The 23,525-nt window shown below is 44.2% G+C and overlaps 1 protein-coding gene across 1 annotated transcript in view; it reads left to right on the plus strand.

Moving 5' to 3' along the window:
* FREM2 (FRAS1 related extracellular matrix 2) overlaps positions 1-23,525 on the plus strand; it is a 316,569-nt gene that overhangs the window by 160,798 nt on the left and 132,246 nt on the right. The window contains exons 4-6 of the mRNA XM_073662574.1: positions 2,581-2,811; positions 13,732-13,857; positions 22,164-22,415. Of these exons, the coding sequence (XP_073518675.1) occupies positions 2,581-2,811; positions 13,732-13,857; positions 22,164-22,415 (609 nt within the window). The remainder of the gene's footprint in view (positions 1-2,580; positions 2,812-13,731; positions 13,858-22,163; positions 22,416-23,525) is intronic.

A 23,525-nucleotide genomic window follows, 5' to 3' on the forward strand; every position in this document is an offset into this window, starting at 1 on the left:
GATGAGCCAAAGATAAATTAGTCATGATTTGTGTCTTGTGACATTCTTCAAAAAGTGAGTCAAGATAATGGTATAGTTCTACATACCAATATATAGAAAGTAACCTTGCTTTAGACGCAACTCTTAGGCCTCAGTCAGACTTGTTTTTTGTCATACGTGGAAAACAGATTAATTTTCATCAGTGTTTGGTCAGTGATTACCATCAGTGATTTTCTGGTAAGCCAAAAAATTAATGGATCATGATACTGTAATAGAACGCCACCACTGTAACAAGTCAGTTCATGAAATGTCTTCCTTCCTAAATACTCCATTATCAACTGCGGGGAGAATTAGTGGAAAGTGGTAGAACTACATCAGCTCAGCTGCAAAGTGGCAGACCACATAAAGTCACAGGGTGAGTTCTGAGCTGCATAGAGCATAATAGTCACCAAAGCTCTGCTGACTTAAAGGGATTGTCCACTACTCGGACAACAACTTTTAAATCCGTATGTAAAATAATAACACTTATACTCACTCATAATGAACTCTGTCACTCCTAGGGATTACGTGACATTGTTATGTCACTCAATCACTGCCGCCAATCAGTGCTAGTTTCACTCTCCTCTCCTATGAACGTAATTGACATCCAGAGGTAGTAAGAGCTGCGGCTGCTCTCTTACTTCCTCCGGATGTCTTGATTTGTCCATAGTAAAGGAGAGTGAAGCCAGCGCTGATTGACAGCAGTGATTGCGTGACATAACAATGGTTGGGGGAGGTCAGTGTAGGAAAACTTGACTGGATGGCACAAAATCCTGACCTCAATCCCATCGAACACCTTTGCGATCCATGCCGTCTTGTCCAAATATTACAAATTTAGAGCACAATCGGTAGCTTACCAAAGCCTATCTATATATAAAGAATATATGTATGTATAGATCAGAAAATAATAAAATGTGCATCAATTCTGAATCTTCACCAATTATAAGTCCTCTTATAGATTGTCATTTACCTGTATGATACAGACAGAATGGGTTTTAGCCTGAGTGCTTGGGTATGTACTTTTATTAGGGATCTATTTTATTCCGATCAGGTAACATGTCGGATAGATTTAAACATAATCCATCCAAAAAAAAATTGCCATGTTCAAACATGAAGTGTTACAGAAGTAATGGTTTGGAGGAAGAACATGATGCCTCACAAATGCACTGTATCAGTTCTCCGTATGAAGCCATACAGGACATGTGTACATGGGATTAGACCTCATTTAAACATCCGCTTTTTAAATGTACGTGAAAAAAATTACCTATTTCCATCAGTGTGCTGGATCCGATTTTCATCAGTGCTTGGTCAATGTGTTATCAGTGTTTCATCAGTAATTTTCTTGCCTGCTTATAAAAAATTGCAAACCTTGTCCTGCCCACTATAAAATAATAAAACAAAAAAAGCACACAGTTTGCACATGTAGGGCATTTGTGTGCTGTGCGTGATGCTCACAGACCCATTGATTTGTATGGGTGATTTTGCTCCAAGACTCGGATCAAAACAGATATGTCCATGAATTTTTTTGTTAGCACGCCATCCACAAAAAAAACACAATGATTCACTGATGTCTGAGGCCCTACTGGGTGCGCTGGCCCCAATTACTCACCACAGAAATGATGTCATTGGACCTTTATAGGGTACACAGTCACTTCATAAAGAAACATTGGTCCAAATACCTCCATGGTCCAAATACCAATATTGTAGGGTCCATGAGTCCTTTACATACAGGGCATACACAGATTACAACATCAGCGTATAGTAAGGACTCATATTTCGCCAGGTGGATCCTCTGTGTTCCTTCACAAGGCAAAGTATTGTCCCTAGATGCATAACTATATACAGCAAACAGAATTTTGCAGGCCCCATATTCAGAACTCGTGTGTTACTGATCCCGAAAAAGGCCATGTGCATGAATGCATAGGCTATAAGCAAGAATATTTCTATTAATTGACGGCAAGATTCTAAAATTGATGAAGGATTCTAACACTATTGGATAGGTCTACTAATCCTGTGTAATATTTAGGCAGTATGAACTACAGACTAGACAATCTCGAAATGCGTCAAATTTTCAAAGTGTCGCATGAAAATTTGGTGCATTTTTAAACCGTGTAAATTTATCCCATCTATTGTTTGACTTACTTTATACCAAAATTTTGCCAGAATTTTGGTGCACAGTGTCACATTTAAAAACACTTCCATTTTCTATTTAGGCCGTGCTCTTTTGACGCGTCAGTACATAAAAAAAGTGGCAGTTAACAAATGTGTGGTAAAAGGCATTTATTCCAGTTTTGGTGAAAAATCGCACCTAAATGTTGGTAAATTTACCATAGTAAATCTCATAATGAGTTTAGGAAAAATCCCATCTAAACCTGAGAAAGTGATTTAGTGTTACGTAAACCATATTGATTTATCCTTTAATTGGCTAAAATGACCATTAGCAGCACATGAATCCATTCGTTGTCTGCTCCCTGATGAAATGGGATGATGAATGAATCTTGGTAATTGTCCATTAAGCTGAAGATTGCACATTCCTAACATTTCTCAAATTGGCTTCTTCAGGTATTGGCACTGCAGATGGAACAGCAGAAAAGGACAAGGATTTTAGAGGAAAGGCCCAGAAACAAGTACAGTTCAATCCTGGGCAGACCACAGCAACATGGAGAGTGCGGATCCTGGCTGATGGAGAATATGAGCAGTCCGAAACCTTCCAGATCGTCCTCTCAGAGCCTGTCATGGCGGCACTGGAATTTCCCGAAGTGGCAACAGTGGAGATTATCGACCCAGGAGATGGTACATTTCATATCTAGTCTATGTTCTCTGTTTATTTTGGCCTTTTAGCTTTTTAATGTGCTGTCTGTGACGCGCCCCCTGGGACATATTCCTTTTTGAGGGGAATACCCGGCACCGGATCAGATGGGGGGTTGTAGTCTCCGAGCGGCTGTGACCCGGTCCCGTGCCCAGGGCGTCAAGCTAAGTGTTATGTGGCAGTCCTTACTGATGTTATAAGAGTTCTTTTGTGTCGACTACGCCACCCGTTGTAATGCGGTCACTGTGGCCGCCGCTGCAGCAGGGTCCGCTGAGGCTGATGGTGGATGTGCAGCTTGGTGGGATAACCCCCAACGGGAGGGGTATAGCCTCAGAGGGGACAGGCGCAGAGGATGGGGGTTGTGGTGGTGCGGTGCAGCCGGCAATGAAGACAGACTCGGGTTGTGCAGTTAAGGGAGTTTACTTACTGCGGATGTTTCGGTCACTCCAGCTGTTAGTGACCACCCGAGCCGTGCTGCGTCCACCAGGTCCTGGATCCGGCCAACCCCCAAACAAGTCCGGAGCGTGGCCCTGAGCTCTCCCTCTGTCCTTTCTTCAGCCGTCCCCACCAGTGATCCACCTAGGTCCAGCTCCCTCGGGCCTTCTGCTGGGCAACCCTTGGCCTTAGGTTCCCTGACCCTCCATGTGGTAAGCCTTCAGGGTGGATGTAGTGGGTGGCCGTGGCAGATGCTGCCCACAGCCTCCGGTCTCTGGCTAGGGATGTTTTTGCCCCCACCAGCTTGGGTTCCGGTACCCTTGTGCTGACTCCTCACCCGGTGCTCTAATTTGGGTTCTTGGGTCCCTTCAGTCTTCCCCCTCTGGGTCTTTCTCTTTCTTTCTCCTCTCTCTCTCTCCAGGGCTGCTGTTTCCTTTTCTCTCTCCAACTGACTTGTTCTCAGCGTCTGACCCTGATCTAAGTTGGTGCCCTCCTTATATATCCCTCTATGTGTGAGCTCAGGTGACCAGCACCCAATGAGCTCCTATCACTACCCAGACTGCTCCCCCTATCTGCCCCTACACTACATGGGATGTACCACCCCCCTCCCACTCCAGCCAGGAACAGGCTCGGTTGTACCTGCACATTTCTAAGTGGGAGTACCGTCGGCCTGCTCCTCTGGAATGGGATGTATGTAGTGCATGCAGTCTATCTGAGCTCAGTTCCACACTCCTTCCTTACCCGGGAGTGGAATATCACACCTCTGGGTTGAGGTGCAATACCCCTGTAGCAGCCGAATCCTCAGGGTGCTACATTCCCCCCTGGTAAATCACAGCACGTCCTCGGGCTGTAAGACATAAAACACCAAAACATACAAAATTTTTATATGAACATATAAAACATATAAACATTATATATATATAAAACTTTTTATATAAACATTCTCGTAGACTTCTCTTGTCTCTGGTTCCTCCTCCGGACACTGTGCAACGTGTGTCCGGGAAAAGTGCGACAGTCTCTTAGAAAATCTGGTTTTCTTATAAAACCGGTAGGGGGCGCTTTAGGACGCGCAACTATATACAGGGAAGTTGGAAGTTGGCCGCTCTCAGTCCTCGGCCAGTTAGAGGAAAGGGAATGGCTGCTCACAGTCCTCAGCCTGTAGGATGAAGGGGTTAACGGGTAAACAGTTCCCTGGTCCCAACGGGGACTATTTTAGCAGCAACAGTTTCAGTTCCTTTATACCCTGATTGGGTAACTATTTACAACACCTGCTCTGCCGCACTCAACGGCGTCTTCCTCCTGCTCTTTGCTTATAGCTGGTTGTTACTTCAGACCCGTCCGGGTCCTCTTGTTATGGGCGCGGTGGTGTTAGCGCCCGGGTTGCCCGGGCCTTGCGGCCAGGCCTGGGGTATCTGGAAGGTGAAGGGCACCGTTAGGACGGCGGCGCCCTGGGCTACCTGGCCTTGCGGCCAGGCCGGAGGCTCCGCGGAGGTAGGGGGCGCTGTTGGTGGTGCGGCGCCCGGAGGTACTAGGCCTTGCGACCAGGCTGGTGGTAATTCCTGCTTTGTCACGCTCCGGGTCGGTGCGTGTGACGTCACAGGGGTCGCGGCGGCGGCTTCCGGTCGGGGCCTAGTCCATGGCGGTGACCTGGCGGCTACGGGCACAGCAGGGGGACTTTCGGGCTCTGCGACGGGGAGCTGGGGCAGGTGAGCGGTGTCACGGCTTGGGGTATAGGCGTCCCCTTTACCTGCCTCCATGCGTTCGGCTCCCTCCTCGGCGCCGTCTCCGGCCTTAGGTCCTCCCGCGCCATCCTCAGAGGCGGTCTGCTTCCTCTTCCAGGGTAGCGTGCTCCGCTGACTGGTCTCTGCGTGCTGAGCCATCTCCCGGCTCCACTCCGCCAGTATCTCCCGCTGTACCCGGGCCATCCTCCGTGCGAGGCCCTCCAGGGCTGTTTGTGCACACTCCCGGTCTCGGGGGAGCTGCGCTAGGATCTCCGCTAGACCTAGCGGGGTTGTGGACTCTAGCAGGCTCCTGACCATCGGGTCGGTGCTGCTCTGCTCTGCTTCCGGCAGGCTCCTGGCCAGCGGGCCGGTGCTGCTCTGCCCTCCTTCCTCGGTCTCTAGCAGACTCCTGGCCAGCGGGCCGGTGCTGTTCTGCTTTCTTTCCATCTCCGGGTGAGCTTTTCTGCTGCTCCTTTCTAGGCTTCCTGCCTCCGGGTGCGCTCGCTCCAGACTGCTCCAAGCGACACCCATCTTTTCTCTTCTCTTTCGTCTCCTCCCACTTAGAGGGCGGTCCCGGGGCAACTCGGTGACTGTCAGCTCCAGGGGGAGTTCTTTCACGCTGACAGACACCTCCAGCATCACAGTCTCTGTTGGTGGGGGCGGTTTCCACTTTTGGCGCCATTTTCTGTCCTGGCCCACGATGGGAGGTGGCCTCCTGCCCTCCTTTGGCACGCCCATAATGGCGTCCGCTGCTCTTCCAAGGCGGGAAATCTGCGGTTTTGGCGGGAAGCGTCGCCCAGTGGCGGGAAACTCTGCAGATGGCGGGAACAAGCTGGAAATGGCGGACAATCGGCGGGAAACGACTGGTGATGGAGTCCGATGGCGTGGACCCTCCGGAACCGGCGGGAGACTTCTTTCTGAGGTAAACTTGCACTTTTCTTCAGGCACGCAGTACCCGGGTGTTGCGGGCACGTAATCCTGCCGACTACGCCAAAGTTGACACGCCCCCTGGGACATATTCCTTTTTGAGGGGAATACCCGGCACCGGATCAGATGGGGGGTTGTAGTCTCCGAGCGGCTGTGACCCGGTCCCGTGCCCAGGGCGTCAAGCTAAGTGTTATGTGGCAGTCCTTACTGATGTTATAAGAGTTCTTTTGTGTCGACTACGCCACCCGTTGTAATGCGGTCACTGTGGCCGCCGCTGCAGCAGGGTCCGCTGAGGCTGATGGTGGATGTGCAGCTTGGTGGGATAACCCCCAACGGGAGGGGTATAGCCTCAGAGGGGACAGGCGCAGAGGATGGGGGTTGTGGTGGTGCGGTGCAGCCGGCAATGAAGACAGACTCGGGTTGTGCAGTTAAGGGAGTTTACTTACTGCGGATGTTTCGGTCACTCCAGCTGTTAGTGACCACCCGAGCCGTGCTGCGTCCACCAGGTCCTGGATCCGGCCAACCCCCAAACAAGTCCGGAGCGTGGCCCTGAGCTCTCCCTCTGTCCTTTCTTCAGCCGTCCCCACCAGTGATCCACCTAGGTCCAGCTCCCTCGGGCCTTCTGCTGGGCAACCCTTGGCCTTAGGTTCCCTGACCCTCCATGTGGTAAGCCTTCAGGGTGGATGTAGTGGGTGGCCGTGGCAGATGCTGCCCACAGCCTCCGGTCTCTGGCTAGGGATGTTTTTGCCCCCACCAGCTTGGGTTCCGGTACCCTTGTGCTGACTCCTCACCCGGTGCTCTAATTTGGGTTCTTGGGTCCCTTCAGTCTTCCCCCTCTGGGTCTTTCTCTTTCTTTCTCCTCTCTCTCTCTCCAGGGCTGCTGTTTCCTTTTCTCTCTCCAACTGACTTGTTCTCAGCGTCTGACCCTGATCTAAGTTGGTGCCCTCCTTATATATCCCTCTATGTGTGAGCTCAGGTGACCAGCACCCAATGAGCTCCTATCACTACCCAGACTGCTCCCCCTATCTGCCCCTACACTACATGGGATGTACCACCCCCCTCCCACTCCAGCCAGGAACAGGCTCGGTTGTACCTGCACATTTCTAAGTGGGAGTACCGTCGGCCTGCTCCTCTGGAATGGGATGTATGTAGTGCATGCAGTCTATCTGAGCTCAGTTCCACACTCCTTCCTTACCCGGGAGTGGAATATCACACCTCTGGGTTGAGGTGCAATACCCCTGTAGCAGCCGAATCCTCAGGGTGCTACATCTGTATTTGGGGGGAATATGTCATCCATCAACAGTTGGTAAAAACGAGGAGCAACACCTCACTAATTCCACGCCGCCCCCATGTCAACAGTTCCCAGACCTTTATGGATCTCCATCTCACTTCACCAATGATGTCTCAACACCACCGAGGTCATCACCGTGGCCGGTGATTTTATGCTATGGTCATATTCCACGTTGACACGTCATGCCTGAAGTCAGGTGATCAAAAACTGATGGGGAACTAAAGAAATATTGTATAGGGATAGCTGAGGATTACTTCAGCACATTGTAAGCTGTTTCTAAAACTATTCATGGGGTTTTCATGGGGGTGCCCTGAAACACGTGTAGCATCTGTGACAACATGATAGGTTCTGTGTGATATGGTGAGAGCGGAGCATATCTCATCTATTTGTAAAAAATTCAGAGAAACAAAAGTATGGCACTGCTCCCTTTCACATACTGTGCCCTTCAACGATAATGGTTTTCAGTACCAATATTTAGGCGCAAATAAACACTTTGATGGTGCTCACCATGAAAAAAATCCAGTAGTGACAATATTTCAAGAAAAATGGGGCACTCACCACTTTGCATTAAAATATTACTTGATTGCGTTTCCATGGACAGAGATTGTGGAGACAATTATGGCTGACAACCGTTTTGCATGAGAGTCACGCTTCCCCTGAAACTCAGAGGAAGTGTGACTCTCACGCGAGACTGCTGTCAGCTATAATTGCCTCCACAATCTCTTTTCATGGAACCGCAAAACAGTAATATTTTAACACAAAGTGGTGAGTGCCCCATTTTTCTTGAATTATCCTCATATATTTGCGTTGCATGTCGCTCCTTCAAAGTGAATGAGAGAAGCCACTTAAATAGCTTAGAGCAAAGAGCACACCTGACAATGTAGCAAGAAGGCCATCATGTTGACGGCTACTATATCTGTACATGAATCCCCAAAATATATATTATCAGAAAAAAACGGGATCATGTGCTTAATTCCATCAGGAACCCCACAGTGGAAATTAAGCTCGTATTGAAATTAATGGGTTCTGTATGTAATGCACAGATGTGCCAGGCAGGTCCTCCAGAATTAGAGACGATCTGGGCAATATATTCTACTGTTTGCTTATGCCATGGCATACAGGAGGTTTTCATGAGTGATATAGGATTGTCTCTTGACCATTCTTCTAACATCTGCAATCCATGATGACCATTTTCACTCCTATTTGTTTGGGTGGTTATGGCATAATTGAATTATTTAGCTTGGTGAAGACTTAACCGTGGGAACTAACACACCTAAGGCTTCTTCTCTCCCCATAAAGTAGTGCAAAGAGAGAAATGTCATATTTAAAATGATACAGGAGAACTGGTTTGTGTAAGGTGATACATTTAGGAGTGAAGAAGTGATAAAATGATTGCTAAATGCAACTTAGTGGAGATAACTGATAAAGAAGGCATGCACTGGCAGGGGGCCCGCTCAACATCTGGTCTTTATTCCTGAGCCTTACTTAAAAGGTGAAAGTTAAATGCCTCAGACCTGTATTGGTATGACTTGTACTTGTAGGCGATACCCCTGGATGTATCATTATCCATTTTACTAGGCATCCATAATTAATGGCCTGTGTTGGCATTTTATGAGATCATAGAGGTAGAATTTCAACTGTTAATTAAAGGGGTTATCTACTTTGAACATTCTCCTTTTTTTTCTAGAACGGCCCACAGATGAACAGCTGTTTACAGGCTGTCCTGGGGCAGAGACCCCTAACTATTAGCTTTCATCTTTGATGTACCCTAACAGCAAGTGTTCAGTTTTCCTGCAGCACCACCACAGAATAAAGGAAGAATTAAACAGTTCCCTTTAAAAATAATGGTTTCTCCTTGTTACGCAGGGAGTTGCTTGGTCCTCCAAAGACACGATTTGCGGTTTTCTTCTCCCTTGCCCTTAGATAAGGATCCTTGATATTTCTAGATCCCTGAGAGTTTACCTCCCATTCCCTTTAATAAATGGTCTCTGCTAACTTGGATGCAGAAGGTATGATCTTGGTTCCTAATTTCTGCACTTGCAGCTATTGTTTTAGGGGAATATACACCCTACTTAGCAATAAGTAGGGGTAGTAGGAGGCTCAGTGGTGGGGTCCTGGGTTCAAATCCCACCAAGGACAACATCTGCAAGGAGTTTGTATGCTCTCCCCGTGTTTGTTTAGGTTTCTTCTAGGTTCTCCGGTTTCCTCCCACACTTCAAAGATATACTGATAGGGAGTTCAGATAGTGAGCATTTAGGGGACAAATAGAAGGGACTATGGCCCTGATTCATGAAAGCTTTTACTCCACAATTCTGGCATTAAAAGCTTTGAAAAGTCTCAAAATTTTTTGTGCAATGCAAGACTGCGCAGAAAATTTTCACACTATTTTTACCCCAGATCTCAGTGAATGTAGCTGGGATGCAATGGGGGAGTGACTAAGTGTGGTTACCCTAGCTCGTCAAATTCATGATGAACGGCCGTTTTTCTCATGCCTGACTGGAGTAAAATTTGTGGCAAGGCACATATACGGATGGAAGTTGCTTGGCGCCTTGCTTGATTCATTAAGAGACATGTGCCTCTTAATGAACCAGGTGCCTCGTACTCCACGCTCTCATCAAGTCCAGCGTGACAAACATTGATGAATCAAGTCCTAAGAATCTAGGATCAGACTACACCTTTTTTTTGTAGTCTGTTACTATGGAGATTTGGGACTCAATAGGAGCTGTAGACACAATACAGTAGGAGATTTGTTAATCCTATTTGTAGATTTGCTCCTTTTCTAGGTGTATCACGGCAATAACTTTTTTTACGTTGCATTTTTTAGATGTATTCCTAGTTGTATTGCTGCCTAGCTTGCAGCACAGCGCATACTTTCTTCACTAAATTATCTATTAATGTATAGACAGGAGTGAAAAGTGATTGCGCAGTTTTTATTATGTAACTCTAAGCCGACAAATATGTTTTCCTAGTACAAGCTGGCAGTCGTCGCAAGTGCGGCCCTGATTATATTTCACTCACTCGTGGAATGTGCTGCATTCTGGCCATAATACACGGGAAATCGACTTCATCTCATGGTGCAGCTCACATTTCAGAAAGAAAATGGTCATGTAAAAAAACGCCAGCTTGTAATGATAACATGGCCACAGATTTGTCTCAGTAGTGCGATATAGGGATTACAATGGGGCAGTTTTATTGTGTATATAAGCCATTATTCTGAAGTGAGCACATGGCTACAGAAGAACAGCTTGTACCGGCCGCCATTACTTCTCACTTCATGGTGTACTATTACATAGAATACTGATTGCAACATCTAAGTGTTTATATAGAAGATGGGGGCTCCCCTATTACTCCGCTCCCGCAACACAATAGCTGGGTACAGATTAATGGCCCCCACGCCTGCCGTTATTGTACAGGGGCAATTAGGATGCTTATCAGTATTAAGCTGGCACACACAGTAATACACTGCAATGCAGAAGTGCTGCGGTGTATTATGGAAATTATAAGGCTCATTCATGTTACAGTCCCCTAGGGGGACTATAAAAAAAATGCTAAAAATTAGCAGAATTTAAATAAAATCAAATCAAAAAATATTTACAAAAAAAAAATACATATACAGAAAAACATATATACAGGAAAAAATACTTATACTTAGTGTACTTAGTAACAATGCGTGCTATAAAATAATCACGCTATTTAACCCACACAACGAATGGCATAAAAAAGTTTTCTTCTTCTGCCCCCAAAATGGAATTAAAAAATGATCGAAAAGTCAAAATGGTACAAAAACACCTAATCTGCAGCACATATATAGCTCCATCAATGGGGTAAAAAAAATCTGTGCAATAGTACATAATACAAAAATTATATAAATTGGTAGAATAATGCGTCATTTTAATGTTTTCTCATTTCATCTACCCCTGTCTAAATGCCCTTTAAAAGTTTCATTCGGATGTCCATTATTTTATTTACAAGAAAAAGAGAAGACCACTTTTTGGCAATGTGTTGGACCCTGTGTTCACCCACATTTGGTCCTGAAGTCCCTTTTTACCATCTGTGGGACACCCATTTTTCTTGTATGCAAAAGAAGAATAAATTCCATGCTTCTCCTACACATTAAACAATAAAAAATTGCCAGCATTCGGGTGACATAGAGATGGTACCATGTGCTGTCCATTTTCTTCAGAGACTCAACTATTTCAATGGCAGATTTCATTGATGAAATTGTAAAAAAAAATGGACGGGTCTCGTTTTTTGGGGGGTTTGCAACAATTGCTCTGCAAAAAAACAAAAATTGACATGTGAACATTCCCGTAGACTATAATGGATAATGTTACATTCATGGTAAACATGGATGTACCGTAATACATGTGAAAAAAGAATGTCTGAATGAGGTCTAAAAGTCAGTTCTTATTCTAACAGCTCCTCCTCCATCCATGCATTACATGGATGACCATTCATTTAAATCAGGAGTGGGGAACCTCAGGCCCATGGGCCATTTACGGCCCACGATGACCCTTTTCTCCGACCCCCGAGCAGATTCCTGGGGACCACAGTGCTTGGGCCTGCAGCTATCTTTTGATGGCCACCGGCCTTTTAATTTCTTCTTGCTCTGTGAGCACATGAACCCTGATGCGTGTGCAATGAAGGATTAAGTCCTGACACCTGTGCCAGCGTCAGGACGTATTTTGTTGGCAGAGTTAGCGCCCAATTTGTGCGGCCACCAAAGGATGGTATCAGTATCCAAATGGCCCTTGGCAGAAAAAAAGTTCCCCACCCCTGATTTAAATGAAGGGATGTACCCCATAATGTGTCATTTCCTCCCTCAATATCTCTACTTGACAACTGTTTTTGGCTGTAATTGATTAGACCTTTTACTGGAATTCACATACTCTGAAAGTACCTGGCGCACTCCTTGTCTCTGTACTAATGTCTGCAGGTCGGCGGCTGCCAAAACAAACCGGAAGTTTGCATAGAAAATTGTACATGACGGATTAGTATTTTAAAGAGGTAAAAGCCACACTGAAAGGATGTCTGGGATATATGATGACAAGTCAGGGGCGTCATTTCAAGGTTTTTTGTCCTTGCATACTAGCACATTTGGTATTTTTCCAAGGACTTACATTAGGGAATTCTATAATCCTCTATGGGAACAGAAATGAGAATAAACATTATTAACTCTAAAAAGATATTTCCAAAAACTTGCATGTGGGCAGCTATTGTGGATCAACCAGATGATTAAAGAGAAGAGAGATGTGTTCCTTTATGTAAGGATATATTTACTGTTATATTTATGTAACGTACCAGGTTTTTCTGCTTTTTAGCCGATGTACAGTACAGACCAAAAGTTTGGACACACCTTCTCATTTAAAGATTTTTCTGTATTTTCATGACTATGAAAATTGTACATTCACACTGAAGGCATCAAAACTATGAATTAACACATGTGGAATTATATACTTAACAAAAAAGTGTCATTTAAAAGTAACTTGCATTGTTTGCTTCTACTCCTCATGTGATGATCATAAAGGTGTGGGGCTGAATAAAGCTAGTGTACACCCACACATAGCAATCTGAGCTAAATATGTCATAATTGGGGTTTTGTTTATCTTAAAGGGAGTCTATCACCCCAAATTCAGCTACTTAAACATTTATATAGGGAACGTAGCCACTATAAAAATCACACGAGTAACATACATTGTAGTGATATAGTTGCAGAAAAATTCCCTTTTAATTTGCAAATAATGGCACTTCCATGTACTCTAGACATGGCCGGTGGCTCGGTGCACCGTTACGCCCATTTGATCTAGTACCATCCCTGAGCTTAATTGACAATGCTCACTTTCTCACTCCCAAAACCTGAGCCACTTTTCCTGCGCTTGTGCACTAACACTGAAAGATGCCAGCAGCGCTCTTGCAGTGTCGATGCGGGCGTGCACTCAGCGTGGGAGTGGGCGCTCTCTGATCTTCAGCTCCTGTCTGAAGTCATTTGTGTGCTATTCTTCTGGGTGTAATGAGCGCCGGCTACAGATTGGCCCGGAAATGAAGATCAGTGCTTCAGGGGCGGCTCAGACATGACTGCCATTAATTACAATATCTCATATCAAGCTTGGACCTGTATATATATTTTTGCGCCGGTGTGCATTGCAGGTTTTATCTGCAAATGTGGCATGCACCAAGTGCTGTCCTTTTTTACCTTTTAATGGATAGGAGAGGCGTGGACTTTTTTGCATACAAGAAAATCGAATCTAGCATACTCATAAAAAATTGGCCATTTTTTCTTATGCGCAAAAAAATGGACGTCTGAATGAAGCCTTACAAGGATAGCTAATGCCCACTCTGTATTGTATTGACTCTGTATCAGTCAAAAACAACTCCCCATTGTCCAATCTAAGCTAAACGTGGAAGTTATTGTTGGATTAGTGATTATAATTGTAAAAGTGTGTGGCCTGTATCTTTCGTCTAACAATGGCATCTGTTAATGTGTGTCCTTAGTCACATAAAATAATCTTCTTCTGATTTTTTCCAATTAGAATCATCAGTGTTCATACCTGAAGGAATATACAAGATTGAAGAGGACATCGGGGAGCTGTTCATACCCGTCCGGAGAAGTGGAGATGTCAATCAGGAGTTGATGGTTATATGTTTTACACAGCAAGGTAAGAATTCTTCTGTCTATTATGTCTTTTAATATTTTTATTTAAAAGCGATGTAATCATTAGAACAGGTTTATAAAAAACTATTTTAATATTTTAATTTGATATATTTTTTTCATTCTTGTGCTTACATAAATATGAAATATTGATCACTAGATGTCAGCCCATGAGGCTAAACTCCTTACTGATAAAACATCATCTCAGTTTACAGCCTACAGTAAAACTGAACTTTACCACTGGTTATTGACTGGAAGACACATTTGTTGTGAAATCAGGGCTAAGTTAAGGCTCCTGTACACTAAGCGACCCTATACACAATAGATAGCTGTCAACTGAAAGATGGTTTGGCTGATCATTTGGCTGTCAGCTATCTCCCCTGACTCCTCCAAAAACAGAAGGAGTCTTTTCTATGCAAAGGCCGCTGCCAGAATCCTCTGGCAGCGACTTATCTCTCCAAGGACAAAAGGATCATCAGTAGAGATAAGTGAACCCGAACTTAAAAGTTTGGCTTTCGTTCCATACAGTTACTGTACGGTGCTAAACGCCAAACATGGACATTTCCCGGAAGTCCATTGTAATGTTCGGGGTTCCGAGGAAAGAGAGGGAGAGAGAGAGACCCAAAGTTCGGGTCTCCATTCTTTTCAATGAGGTTCTGGTTCAAGTCCGGGTACTGTGGTAAAAAGGTCGGGTACCAGAACCCAAACTTCCACGGGTCCACTCATCCCTATTAATCATCAGTCCAAAATTGGACAAGCCAAATTGTTATCAACCCTGACATCATCTATCAGGGGAAAGTTATGAGGCCTTCATACACATTAGACTGTTGGGCAAACCCACGCCATTGGCGGATTTGGCTGACGTTAGTCTAATGTGTATTGGGACCTTAACAGTGGCAATAACAGAGTGTGTGGCCATGTTATGTGCTGGTATTGTCACTAAGCATCTCTATTAATACACTCTGCTGATCCTGCGACAAAGCATACTCTTTTGTGGCATAGTCTTTTGTGGCATACTCTTTTGTGGCATAGTCTTTTGTGGCATAGACTTTAGTGGCATAGTCTTTTGTGGCATAGTCTTTTGCGGTGTGGCGAGAGAATGATGAGTCGTTGCATTACTGACTAGTGTAAAAGAAAATGTAAAGTTCTCCTCGTTTGTTAATTGATTAAGTAAAAAGAGCTCATGAGACTAAAGGCCCCGTCACACATAACGAGATCGCTAGCGAGATCGCTGATGAGTCACGGTTTGGTGACGCAATAGCGATCTCGCTAGCGATCTCGTTATGTCTGACAGGTAGCAACGATCAGGCCCCTGCTGTGAGATCGCTGATCGTTACAAAGCTTCCTGGACCATTCCTGGGTCGTTGCGCTCCCGCTGGACAGTGTGCATCGCTGTATTTGACACCTTGTCAACGACCTCGCTAGCGATTCAGAACTGAGACACGTAGAGGTGCATAAATTGGACTTTTCTGCGTTCATCGTCCCCGATTGGTGGTCGCTACTGCGTCCTTGTTTTTCAGATCCCACCAGCGTTCTCCGGCTGTGACTCCACTTTGAACAAATTAGACATCTTTAGCGAAGTAGGTATTGTTTGGGGTCTTAAATGAGTTTCCATTTTTAATTCATTTATAGGACATCTATCAATTATCTGCTATCATTGCTCTTCAGGGAGGGAGGGCTTGACTTCTATCTGTATATATATGCTTTTGCATGGGCAGATATTTTAGGGGTCTCATGCACACACACCCACACAGCACGTTTTCTGACACGCTGTCGTGGCCAACCGCTTCAGAGTTTTTCATACGCCAATTAACATGAAGCTTAAATCAATAGACTCTGTTCTTTTGGCCTGTTGCACGCTTCAAAACTTTCTTCGTCGACGTGATGCAATTACGTACTGTCCGCCTGGCTTTGTGGACTCTGTGGACCGAGCCAATGGGGAAGTGGAGCTCGGTGTATAGCGTGCAAACGATCCTGCAATTGCAGGCCTTCAACCAGTGGGACATGGCAGAAACACCCATGATGCGAAGACCTGCTGCGACAACTGCTGCCAGTATTTTAACGGTCCTGGTGCCCCGTCACACATAACGAGATCGCTAACGAGATCGCTATTGAAGCCAAGCCCTCACTCCCTGAAGAGCAATGATAGCAGATAATTGGTAGATGTCCTATAAATGAATTAAAAATGGAAACTCATTTGAGACCCCAAACAATACCTACTTCGCTAAAGATGTCTGATTTGTTCAAAGTGGAGTCACAGCCGGAGAACGCTGGTGGGATCTGAAAAAACAAGGACGCAGTAGCGACCACCAATCGGGGACGATGAACGTAGAAAAGTCCAATTTATGCACCTCTACGTGTCTCAGTTCTGAATCGCTAGCGAGGTCGTTGACAAGGTGTTAAATACAGCGATGCACACTGCCCAGCGGGAGCGCAACAACTCAGGAATGGTCCAGGAAGCTTTGTAACGATCAGCGATCTAACAGCAGGGGCCTGATCGTTGCTACCTGTCAGACATAACGAGATCGCTAGCGAGATCGTTATGTGTGACGGGGCCTTAACACCCAAGAGCAAACCTGATTGAGCTTAAGCCTGATTTCTCATTATAGACAGAGCAATGGTGGGGAGGTTTCTGCATCCCAGCCAGAGATTGATTGGATTTGAGGTCAGAGGATTGGGGGGATGAAAACAATGTGGACACTCAAAAGGACTATTTATTTTCTTATTTTTTGCGCTTAAGTAGAAAGAAATACAATGCCGGCAGCATTACTGACAGTGTTGCTAATATTCTCTAGGTTTATTATAATTTTTAGCTATTGTCCCTTTAAATTTACCATCAACCATTGATCGTTTCTTATTCTTAGAGCAGATTTTTTTTTTACTCCATTCTCCAATCTGTATAATATATGCTCTGCCCTTCAAAGCCATTTTTGACAAAATTATGTCCGTAAGAGTAAACCACGATACTCAAAAATAAGTAGGTTCGGTATCCACAAAGCATCAAATGTAAATCTTTATTTTTCACTTTAAAAATATTTTTTTACATGAGAAAATATCAGTTTACATATAGAAACAGAGCAATGGGCAAGCATGGAAAATGCCCTCTAATACATTAAACCATATAATGAGATCCGACACTACTGTATAATACAAGTCGAGAGGGTAGGACCCTTATTACAGACACCCTAGATTATAATATCAGTTGTAGGCTGTTCATCGCTACAACAGTTTAGTATAATGGTATGAAAACCAATATAATACACAATATCGTGTGGATTTTGAAAATCCTTATTTTTGAGTAGGATGTCATTGTATAAAATGAGGTAACGTTAATATACCAACAAATCAGTACAAGCGAAGATGAAAAACTTTGTCATTTATCTTTGTAAATTGCTTCTTTCTCCACTTATGAGAGTCTTTTCCCTTCGCCTGTGCCTCCGTGCCATCGACTCCGAAAGAGATCCTTGATCAAAGTAATAAGGACTGCCAGCTTGCCCAACTATCAGTTTACGCCTCCTATTATGCTCTATGGAGAGGGGAAGGGCGACATTATGATCATCAGGCAGATCCTGTTGCAGCTTATTACAATTTTTTTTTTACACTTCAGTGCTGGATTCACAGGCACACAGCTCAGTACTGCTATATAATGTTCTCTCTACAGCTGTTGCTTCTGAACATGTGCTACATAGACATGAGGTATTCCCACTCTCCTACTGTATCTCTATATGTGATGTGAATAGAAGACATCATACCAGCTAGTCTCCTCCCACCAGCTCAGAGAAAACTAGAAATAATAGATAAAGTCTACAGAGGGGAAAACTGGTGAAAAATACAGGATACAAGTCATAAAATGTCAGGAATTAGGGTTATTCCTCATATACACACATGACAGTTTATTCTGAAACGTTACACTGTATGGGGTTAATTTTAGTCTGGGCAGTCAGCTATTTAAGCCCCTGAAGCTCTGACTCTCAATGCCAGTCAGTAACATTACTGTCCTAGTCTATACCGTAGTGTTGTGCTTCTGTTTGAATGTTTTGATTATTCCTGTTCTCTAACCTCAGCTAGTTTACTAACGTTGCTCCTGCCTTACGATTTTGTACCTCCTGGTTCTGACCTGGCTTTCTGACTATCCCTCTTGCCAGCTTGCTCCACTGAACAGCAGTTGACTCTTTGGCCCAGCCTAGGGGTCCCTATATAAGTCCAGATCCCTATACAGGGGTTAAAGGGTGAAGGTGAGGGCAACCCGTGGGACTGGAAAACTAAATGACTAGTGCCAAGCCTGTTTGTGGAGCTGCCAGGTGACCATGAACGGTGCCCTCATGATACATATAGTATCAATATATAATTCGCTCACAAATGTCCAGCTAAATAAATTACTTGCTACTTTGAAAAGTATCACATTAAATGTTTGAGTTTTAGATTATACATGATTTTTCTTTTCATTTACCATCGATGTACTGTGCAGACATATTTTGTAATCGGTAGTGAACAGTTTCTATTTAGGATAAATGGGTGATCTGTATATGGTTGGGAATGGGATCCCCATGGCGTATCATATACCTTGGTATGTGTGTCACGTGTCCATCACTGATTCTTTTACTCACTATACCAGCAAGCTTGGAAATCTGACAGCCTTAGGGATGAGCAGGCAGTATTAGGAGCGGTACCTAAAACATCTAGGGCTGTTTTGCCACGTCAAACTCAGCTAAATATGTTCCTACTCTTGACATAAAATATGGAACACCCCCTATTTTTGTAGGTATCTGTTACATATTACTATGTTAATGATGAGTCTCAGTTGCACTTTTTGTTTGTATATCCTTAACTAAAAGCAGAAGAGTCAAAGTAGAGGCCAAGTTATACTCTATGGAAAGAAAATACATCTTTATGACACTATATTTATTTCAATAAAAAAAAAATCTAGAAATTATGATCCAGGGTGGTTTATCTCACTTTTTGTTGTTTAGTTTGGTAAGGAGCATGGATGGGTGGTAAAATGCATATTTGCTATTAATATGTCATCATTACGGGAGTCTGTGGTTGGAGATTATTGAGTAATGGCTGTTTTTTAATTAGGCACTAGCCCTCTTTTATGGGGGAGCAGGGGGATTCTGCACCTGGTTGTTATTAAGGAGAACTTCCTAGCTGTATGTTTTTACTTATGGAATTAGTTGAATGGCTATATAGGAGTTTGTTCCCCAATAAAAAGGATATAATTTTTGTAGATATCCAATGTGCCAGGCATGAGAAATCTAATGTAGAAATCATATGCAAATCAGACTGGAAGTGCACTTGGGGTGTGTCAGTGCACTTGGGATGTGTCAGTGCACGTGGGGCAAGTCAGTGCACTTGGGGTGTGTCAGTGCATTTGGGGAGTGTCAGTGCACTTGGGGGTGTCTGTGCACTTGGAGGTGTGTTTGTGCACTTGGGGTGTGTCAGTGCACTTGGGGTGTGTCAGTGCACTTGTGGCGTGTCAGTGCACTTGGGGTGTGTCTGTGCACTTGAAGGTGTGTCTGTGCACTTGGGGTGTGTCAGTGCACTTGGGGGTGTCTGTGCACTTGGGGTGTGTCAGTGCACTTGGGGGTGTCTGTGCACTTGGAGGTGTGTCTGCACTTGGGGTGTGTCAGTGCACTTGTGGCGTGTCAGTGCACTTGGGGTGTGTCAGTGCACTTGGGGTGTGTCTGTGCACTTGGAGGTGTGTCTGTGCACTTGGACTGCTTTTTCTAAGCACTGTGCCTCACCTTAGGGGTTTCTCATTGTATGCACTTCCTTTTTTCTCCCTCCAGCTTCTCCCCTCTCCATAGACTTCTAGGCAGAAGTTATAGTTTGATCCCTCACTGAAAACAGATTTGTAGACAGATTTAAGCAGTTTTCGAGAATGAATGATCAGTGCAGGGAAAATGAGAAGTGACTGATGAGTGGGAAAAGAAGTATGTTTCTCTAATAAGATATATTGCAAACTGTATTTTCTTTACAAGTACTATTAATTTATGAGAAAAAATAATAAAAGTATGGTCACTATTAAATTTCTGTATAAGTTTTCCTGAGTCTCGAGGATTGCTCCTTTTGTCATCTGTGTCGCGAGTCTCTGCCTTTCACGGCTTTTGTTTTCAAGGGCTCTATCTCCCAAACGTTTGTCTCACAATTAGCCCATATATTGGTAAAGAGGAAGCGCACTCTTTTTCAAAATGGAAGGTATAGTTGTTCTTTTTGCTATTTATCTATTCAAAAATATGACATTTCGGTCAGGGTATATGACCTTTCTCAAACATCGGATTACAATGTAGAAAAAAATGAATGACAGTAAAACTCTCTGGTGAGAGGCGCTGTGTTCTGCTTCACTTTCCTGAGACACTTGTTTTTTTTACCTTGAGAAAGGCGCCAGTCTGGTGCCAAAACGCATTGGTTAATAAAAAACCTTGTTTATACTCTCCGGATCTCATCCTTTCAATGATCGCAGTCCACTCATCGTGATAATCTCCGCTTTGCCAAACTGTTATTTGCACAATACTCTTCTCCAGCCACGGTGACTGCAGCTATGGCACATCTGGCTTCTAAAGGCTTGTGTCCTTACACAACCCTTACAGGTGAGCGCTATCATCACGATCGCCCCCATCTTGCTCCTTACGTTACTGCCCTATCTGAGCGCATTTGTCCCATCCAGATCTTCCCCAATTTCCCCATACGGGCATTCTCACCACTGGACAATAAGGCCACTCTCCAGGTTTTCTGCACACATCAAAAACCTACAACCACGCTGCCTTCCACTCACACCCTGTCTCTTACAGGACTACCCTTTCCACTGTGTACACTCCACAGTCCAACTCAATCCAGGGCCGTGTCTCTCCGACAAGTTTTAGACCTACACGGCAACCAGACTGCCATGTTAGTGCTTACTGGCCTAAAAGGATTCTCTTAACCATACTAGAGATTCCAAGTACAGTATCGCCCAGGTTTTCTGCGGGCTTCATTATTAAAGGTGAATTTACATGCTACGCAAAAATAAACAATTGACTTCATATTCCGATATATTCCCCATGGTTTAAGCTCACCACTGTCACTCACACAGGTTTCCCACCTGTTGATCGTTTGTACAGTCCTCTGGAGATTTGGCACCTTCATGCTCTGCACTTGGCGCCTTTGCCCTGCTTTCATACTGTATGTTCACATGTTCCTTCAACCCTGATTCAGAATACGAAACGTTTCTTCAAATATTCTGTTTCTTTGGTTCATGTCCACTCAATAGAGTCGTGAATCTTATCTTGCGTTGGATAATAAATCTATATTAAGTTAAACTATGAGTGCGGTGGTCATTCATCAAAAACATGGCACCGTAGTTGTTACCATTTAGGCGCAATCACACGGAACTCTCCCTGGACAATTCTATACACAGCTCAATTCTATTATCACTAGACCACTGCTGGTCATTGGCTTGCTCACCGTCCATTCTGTGACTCACAAGCTAACAAGCCAAACCACCTTCTGCCCCATCGTCACTTATGAGGCGACCTTTCCCTACTGCTCCTTACAGGTCTTTCCTTTCCCTACTGCTCCTTACAGGTCTTTCCTTAGCAACTTCTGACCCAGGTCCACCACCCAATTCCAGCAACCATCCTGCCACGCTCTTCTTCATTGCAGAGGGACCATTTGCTACTTCTGGTGACCAAGGTCTTTGACTATTCCATACTAAGACCAATTCTCCTGGTCTAGCACGGCACATGGTAAACCATACAATCCCAAAATGGTGCCAGCCCTCCTCGATTTATGGACTTCTGCTATTCCTCATCTACTAGAGATTATAGTGCTTTGGTGACACCACATATCGTCCCCCTAGCTAGTACAAGGCCCTTCAGCTAGGACATCATACCTTTCCCATGTCTATCCACCAAAGCCTGTTATTATTTCACACAGTCACAGCAGCACTAACCTACAGTAGTATTACAGGTTCTGTTCTCCTTTAACAATACATGCTGAACATTGACTGGAATCCACCATGAACATGTCAATTACTGAGGATTTATGGTTGTAGCTATCAAATTGAACTTCAAATAAACTGGGCAACTGCCGAGATCCTCAAACCCCATGGAGTATGGCTCTCCTTACTCTTCTGCTAAGGTTTTAGCTTTTAGTGTACAGGAATCTTATTGATGGGCCAGAATTTTTTATGTCTATGAGCTTCAGCAATGTAAATGAGATACTAGATATTTGTGTTTTTATATATTTTAGAGTGTTTGCCTTCCAGACACTTCACAACATGACAAAGTACACATGTAAAAATGTAAAAATGCATTCCAATGATCTGTTTTACAGGTACGGCTACTGGAACCGTCCCAACATCAGTTTTATCCTACTCTGATTACATATCAAGGCCCGAGGAACATTACAGCGTTTTGAGGTTTGATAAAGGCGAGAAGGAGAAGATGTGCCGCGTGGTTATAATAGACGATTCCTTGTATGAGGAAGCGGAGACTTTTAATGTCACGTTGAGCATGCCTATGGGAGGAAGACTTGGAGCTGAGTTCCCCTCTACTCAGGTTGTCATTCTACCTGACAAGGATGACGGTAAGGACTTTTATACTTTATTGGGGCATCAATACAAAGTACATGCTGTTGTGGGGTTGCTTCATAGAAGTCTACAATGACACATAGAGGGGGAGATTTGCTATATACTTCACCACACTGTTCTATCACAATTCTGTTGTTATTTCTGGTTCTAATTATTTCAGGCAAGTTCATTAACAATTTGGAGTGTCTATCAAAGAGGCCTCAACTTTGTCTACCTGTAAGAAGTGAAAGATGTACTACTCGCTTTACTGCACAAGTGGTTAAGTGGCTAAAATTCTGCTAACAGATCCATTTTTAAGGTTCATTTACATGAAGGTTTTTTTTAATGTGTATTTTTAGCTAAATCCGTCTCGGATTCTAACGCTTGGGACACACGACCGATTTCTCCACATCCCAGAAAAATCGACCAATTATTCTGATCAGACTTTGATCGGAGTGGCAACAGTATTTCTTGGACGTGGAGAGAAAAAAAAGAAAAATTTCTCCACCTTGTCACCTTGTCCATTCTGTCAGTCTGTTAAAATCGTATCACACTTGGATGTTACCTGAGTGTGGTCCGATTTTTTTCACAGACCCATAGACTTGCATTGCCGATTTTGAGCCAACATTCAGATCAAAGTGGGACATGTCTCCGATTTTTTTCCACGGACCACTAGGTTCGAGGAAAAAAATCAGACATGTGCATAGCCCCATAGAATATCATAGGTACGAGTGTTATCCGTGAAATCCAGAAAAACGAGAAAATCGATCGTGTTCATGAGCCATAAGATTGTATTCAGATATTCAAGTATTGCCGTCTAAGTATGGGCTGTGGTTTCCCAGACCAGCCACGGGTCTCCTCCTCTAAAAGCTTCATAGGCATATAGGAGGCTACTGAGATAGGGTCAGAACCAATCTGGAAACCAGTCTGTCAGTCTCTACTCAACCATACAAACTGGTTTCTGCTATGAAGCTCCAGTTTGATTTGCTGTGGGACTGCACACGGTTTTGCCACATTCAATCGGGCTAATCTACATACGGCTGGCTACCTGCTGCGGCAACTAGATTATTAAATAGGAAAGACTAGAAAAATTGAGCATGTTCAGCTTGAAAAAAATGTACTTAAGA

The sequence above is a fragment of the Phyllobates terribilis genome, unplaced genomic scaffold, assembly GCF_046119375.1.
Source record: "Phyllobates terribilis strain yellow unplaced genomic scaffold, ASM4611937v1 Scaffold_2__4_contigs__length_985480577, whole genome shotgun sequence".
NCBI lineage: Eukaryota > Metazoa > Chordata > Amphibia > Anura > Dendrobatidae > Phyllobates > Phyllobates terribilis.